At 45.5% G+C, this 6,292-nt stretch overlaps 1 protein-coding gene across 4 annotated transcripts in view; it reads right to left on the reverse strand.

Annotated features, from left to right (window-relative positions):
* Positions 1–5,508, reverse strand: part of LOC109902700 (cytoplasmic polyadenylation element-binding protein 2) — a 37,400-nt gene extending 31,892 nt beyond the window's left edge. For all 4 annotated transcript variants that reach the window (XM_020499285.2, XM_031785888.1, XM_031785887.1 and 1 more), the window contains exon 1: positions 2,666–5,508. In XM_020499285.2, coding sequence (XP_020354874.1) covers positions 2,666–3,193 — 528 coding nt within the window. In that variant the 5' untranslated portion in view covers positions 3,194–5,508. The remainder of the gene's footprint in view (positions 1–2,665) is intronic.
* Positions 5,509–6,292: the final 784 nt, after the last annotated feature.

Genomic DNA, 6,292 nt, shown 5'->3' on the forward strand with positions numbered 1-6,292 from the left:
CTGTCTCCACCAACGTTCATTACTGTCTATCTCTGTTTGTCTGTCTCCACCAACGTTCATTACTGTCTCTCTCTGTTTGTCTGTCTCCACCAACGTTCATTACTGTCTATCTCTGTCTGTCTCCACCAACGTTCATTACTGTCTATCTCTGTTTGTCTCCACCAACGTTCATCACTGTCTCTCTCTGTCTGTCTCCACCAACGTTCATTACTGTCTATCTCTGTTTGTCTCCTCCAACGTTCATTACTGTCTCTCTCTGTTTGTCTCCACCAACGTTCATTACTGTCTCTCTCTGTCTGTCTCCACCAACGTTCATTACTGTCTCTCTCTGTTTGTCTCCACCAACGTTCATTACTGTCTCTTTCTGTCTGTCTCCACCAACATTCATTACTGTCTCTCTCTGTCTGTCTCCACCAACGTTCATTACTGTCTCTCTCTGTTTGTCTCCACCAACGTTCATTACTGTCTCTCTCTGTCTGTCTCCACCAACGTTCATTACTGTCTATCTCTGTTTGTCTGTCTCCACCAACGTTCATTAATGTCACTCTCTGTTTGTCTCCACCAACGTTCATTACTGTCTCTCTCTGTCTGTCTCCACCAACGTTCATTACTGTCTCTCTCTGTCTGTCTCCACCAACGTTCATTACTGTCTATCTCTCTCTGTCTGTCTCCACCAACGTTCATTACTGTCTCTCTCTGTTTGTCTCCACCAACGTTCATTACTGTCTCTCTCTGTCTGTCTCCACCAACGTTCATTACTGTCTCTCTCTGTTTGTCTGTCTCCACCAACGTTCATTACTGTCTCTCTCTGTCTGTCTCCACCAACGTTCATTACTGTCTATCTCTGTTTGTCTGTCTCCACCAACGTTCATTACTGTCTCTCTCTGTTTGTCTGTCTCCACCAACGTTCATTACTGTCTCTGTCTGTCTCCACCATACATCCACACTGACACCACCAACATGCATTACTGTCTGTCTGTCTGTCTGTCTGTCTGTCTGTCTGTCTGTCTGTCTGTCTGTCTGTCTGTCTGTCTGTCTGTCTCCACCAAATATCCACACTGACACCACCAACTCTCTCATGCACACACTCAAATGCTGTCATGCAGCAGTCTCCAGCCCCCTACCCTATGCTGTATGTATGTACAGCTCTTGATGCCAATAGCACTTTGGAGCCTGCAAATAGGAGTCATGAAATCTCCCTTGTGATTGAGAGCAAATCTATTGCTGCAGATGGGATGTTCTTTCTAGCTGACACAGGCAGGCCACCGTATAGCATCACCCCACCCCCATGATGAGGGCTATGTGTATAGCCTCTGGTTATCAGATATACGCCCCCATCAAGTAAAATCCCATGACCCCCAATGTCAGTACAGCCTCTCTCTGCCTCTCTGACTTCAGACAGAGAGCATCAGCCTGAACCAGTGATAAGTGATGACTATGCCCTGCTCTGTGCCAGCCTCAAGCAGAGAACAAAAGTCAGATTCAGTGATGCTCCCTTGTTTGCCTCTCATCCCTCCCTCCCCGTCAGCCTCCCCTGCCCTGCTACTGAGGGAGAAACTATGCATACAGATGTGGGATCTTCATTTGATCACCCTGTTGCAGGAGAACGTTCCTGCAATGCGGCACATTTAAAACTTGTGGTGTATTTGAAGTTTAAAAAGGCTTCTGAAGTTCGTAATTCCCACTTTGAAAATTCAGACTTGATTTTCCCTTAAGAAAGATTTATCAAGCCCTATAAAAATGTCCATAAATTATAATCCACAGAATAATTCCCCTTCCCTGTTGCTGCATGATTATTTTCCTGCTGTAGCAAACTGGCTCAAATTAAGATCCTACATCTGTATAGCAGCAGTTATCTGTATAACAGAGGACACGACAAATGCATTACAGATAAAACCTATTTGCCTTCTATGGTCATGGGTTTAGATTGATGAAAGGTACACACACACACGTTCACACACACACACACACACGTTCACACACACACACACACACACACACACACACACACACACACACACACACACACACACACACACACACACACACACACACACACACACACACACACACACACACACACACACACACACACACACACACACACACACACACACACACACACACACCCAAAGAGAGATAGCTGCTTTTCAGGTCATGCCTTATCTCAGCAGTGTCACATGAGAAGGTCCTAGCCATTAGGAGTGCTGGTTGGCAGTTTCTCCATAATGGTTTTGGGGGTTGAGGCAGGCCTGAAACTGTTTGCTGTAGGTTAACTGACAACTGGAGAAGACAAGCCAGTGTGGGGTTCGTCTATGAATAATGCAGTCAGTCCCTCCCCTGCCCTACCCTAGCTGGGCAGCCCTTCTACATGGACCTTCTGTCCCGGGAGCACAGGGCCACATTAGTTTTCATTATCATAACAGGGTTTATGCACTTCTGCATAGTAACATGTAATAACATATATGTATAACCATGGCTTGAACCCAATACAATCTAAGAGGTGTGTATAAGCCTAGTAGCATACATTAGCTTTACAAAAATGCTGATATTATCTCCCACCTCTTTAACAACTTCTTTCTAACTGTCATTTTAAAGGCTCAATCCTCTAGTCTATGGGGATGCTGATGTGGGGTTTTCATGTGAACAGGTGAATAGAGCTCACCTGGTGGTGGTGGTTGTAGTTGTTCCTCTGCTGCAGGAAGGCGCCCTGCTGGTGCTGATGATGGTGCTGGGGGTGCATCTGTGGGCTGACGGGGGACCTGCGGCTCTGCTGCTGCGGCTGCTGGTGGGCGTTGATCTGGGGTGAGAACTGGCTGCTGAAGCCCTGCACGTTAATCCCTGGGCATGGATTAGTCGACACCGGAGAAAAACTCTGGAAGAAGGCAGGGTTGATAGACGAGGGGATACCGGGATAGAAGCTGTTGTCTGGGTCGGTATGAGGCAACTGATTAATCGCGTTTGAGTGGTGGATAGGGTTGGCCGAGTTAGAAACGGGTGGTGGTGGAGAGCTGGTCTGAACGGACCACGGGGTTCCGAATCCAGGGAGGGGAGGTGAAGCTGAGGCGCCACTCGGGTTCTGCATCTCTTGGTTCTGGAGGTTCGGAAAACCGCTCCCGAGTCCTCCGGACAACATATTGCCGGTGCTACTGCCATTGCTGTTATTTATATGGTGGGTGATGGGGGAGTCCATTTGGATCCTAACCTTGTTTGGATTTACGGAAGTGGGCGATGGCAACGCGGCAGTCTCCACATCGGCTTCAACCTCCTCCACTGGCTAGCGGCTGATTTGTCCCGGTCTGGAGTATGCGCTGCGCTCGGGTTCGATGGAGACTTGAGCGGTGAAAGGCTGCCTCTGCGGCAGGTGACTGAATTTTCCTTGGGGTGGGGGCGACTCAGTGCAGCCAAACTCAGCTCTCTGACTTAACTGCTGATGTATTTTCCGGTCGTGCTGAAGGTCACAGATAGACTGCGTCGGGCAAAAATGACCAAAATATGGAAATTATGGATTCTGGTTCAGGTGGTTGTGGAGGAAGTGAGGGCTCCTAGCTGGTTGTTGGTTTGGTTGCTGTATCCCGGTTTTATTGATTGTGTTGTTGTTGCTGCTGTAGTTTTCCTCTGTTGACTAGGGTCGTTGTTCGGTTGTCACCCCCACAGACTCATTCTGCATGTTTTGCTGATGCGCAGCAGCTGACAGGAACAGTGGGGACAAGGCAGCGAGGCTACTGCGCGAAACCAAGGGTGAGCCGGGGCACAACTGGCCGATGGAAACCGCAGAAGAGGAGGAGCATTAGGATCAGAAAGCGCGTCCGTCGAGAAGGGTAGAGTTGTGTCCAATGGTCGCTGTCTGTAATAAACCGAACTCGTAATCATCCATTTATTTATATAAAAATATGTATTTGAACGAAGTTTTTCAATTCTCCGACTAGAACAAGAGAACCCAGTGCAGAATAGATGCGTCGACAAAGAAGTAGCCTAACGAGAGAGGAGGGGTTTGTCTCTGTTCAGTCGGCGTTTTCTACAATTAATATTATGTTCTTATTTTAAAATCGATTAATATAGGCCCCTATTTATAAATATATCCGGTTATATTGTAGCCTGCGCAATCCAATCCTGACTGACCGTGTACCCCTCCTCTCGTTACCGGCCGGGCTGCTGCGGCAGCGGAATAAAGGTCCCCAGTGAATGACGCCTACGTCACGTCCGCATCATGTTCTGTTCTGACCCTCGTTTCGCCCTTTGTAGTGAATGCTGCTGAGCCCTTCTACCGGCCGGAGCTGTAAAGAACACCGCATTGTTTACGTCATTCTTTCCTTATTCACAAGGTCCAGTATTTCATCATGATGTCCTGAATATGAAGCTTTAAATTTCATTTCTGAGTTTGTTTTATCTACTGCAGGTTTGGGCAGAATGAGCACATCCAGTGTAGCTTGACATGGGCAGGAGCTCACTGGAGCAGAGTACCGGCACCTCAAATGTTCTACTGCTTGACCTCCTATTCCTTTTATAGAATATGAGCTCAAAAGTATTGTGGAGCTCCTGCTCCTAAATATAAACAGTAGGCCTACCAGAACCCAAAATGAGTACCAGCACCTAATTCAGTCCAAATCAAGAACTGATCCAGTCCCCTATGTCAGATACCCCAACCCCCACCATCGTTAGTCCAAAATCCGGCAGATGGTGATATTGAGTCATTTCATTTGACTGTCCAAAGGGAATATGCAGCTGGCTATACATTCTCCATTTAGGCTGCAAAGGCGTCGATTTCCTCCTTAACTAGATTTAATGGCTAGAAAGGAAAATGCATACTTTCTTTCTTTAACACAACACACATGATCATAATCAGAAGTGGCTATACCTTTTCAAAGCTTTATAAAGTGCTGTTTAATGGATTTAAACATTAGAGTCTGTGTTGATCCAGTCACTGAATGAGGTGTTTCCCTGGGTCAGTATTTGCATTCAATCTCATCAATCTGTAAATGATTGCTGGTAAAAACTCTATCTAGTTACTACCTCCAATACTGACAGTTTGTGTTGATGAAAGGGACCAAGAACTCAAACGATTGTGAAGATCATTGGGTGTCTGTTGCGTTTAAACCTGCATAGAGACTGCATTTAACAAGGTATACACAGAATATGGACTTGGTATTTTACCAAATAGGGCTTTCTTCTGTATCCCACCCCTACCTTGTCACAACACATCTGATTGTCTCAAACACATTCATTAAGAAGGAAAGAAATTCCACAAATGAACTTTTAACAAGGCACACCTGTTAATATAAATGCATTCCAGGTGACTACCTCATGAAGCTGTTTGAGAGAATGCCAAGAGTGTGCAAAGCTATCATCAAGGCAAAAGTTGGCTACTTTGAAGAATCTAAAATCATTTTTTATTTGTTTAACACTTTTTTGGTTACTACATGATTCCAAATGTGTTATTTCATAGTTTTGATGTCTTCACTATTATTCTACAATGTAAAAAATAGTAAAAATAAATAAAAATCTTTGAATGAATAGGTGTGTCCAAACCTTTGGCTGGTACTGTACATATATTCAGTATATATCATCTGACATAATGAGGAGGAATATCACCGAACCACACTGGTGTGTGTCATAGTCAACGTTCCATTTGCTGAGCACCTAACAATCACTTACATACACATACGTACATACAGGGCTAGTTTCTTTGGTAAACATCTGTCGTTCTGCCCCTGAGCAAGGCAGTTAACCCACTGTTCCCCGGGTGCCGATGATGTGGATGTCAATTAAGACAGCCCCCTGCACCTCTTTGATTCAGAGGGGTTGGGCTAAATGCGGAAGACACATTTCAGTTGAATACATTCAGTTGTACAACTGACTAGGTATCTCCCTTTCCCTTTCTCATTCCATGATCTTTCACCCCCAAAATGTATTATATCCATGTAATAAAAGTATGAAATCTGCAATAAAGATTTTGTGACAGATATGCAACCTATCAGAATCTGAGGAAATCTTGAGACCAACACAAGCAAAGGCTGCCACTATAACACATTGGTATCGGACCACAACTGGCTGTATGATGCTTCACTCATTACGTTTTTTTCCAAAACAAAGAATTTCTCTCCAGTGATCTCTTGCTTATCTCATTAAGCAACAGAGGTTACTCTTCTCTGTCCTCATTGCACTTTCAACTGTTTAGTTGGTAAGTAGACACCATCTGTACCCCACCAACCCTCCCCCCATGTGTCCCAGAAGGGACATCCCACCAGTGAGGGAAGGGGCAGGTGTGGCAGCCACCGAGGGTGCTGAGAAA

The sequence above is a fragment of the Oncorhynchus kisutch genome, linkage group LG13 (genome assembly GCF_002021735.2).
Source record: "Oncorhynchus kisutch isolate 150728-3 linkage group LG13, Okis_V2, whole genome shotgun sequence".
Lineage (NCBI taxonomy): Eukaryota > Metazoa > Chordata > Actinopteri > Salmoniformes > Salmonidae > Oncorhynchus > Oncorhynchus kisutch.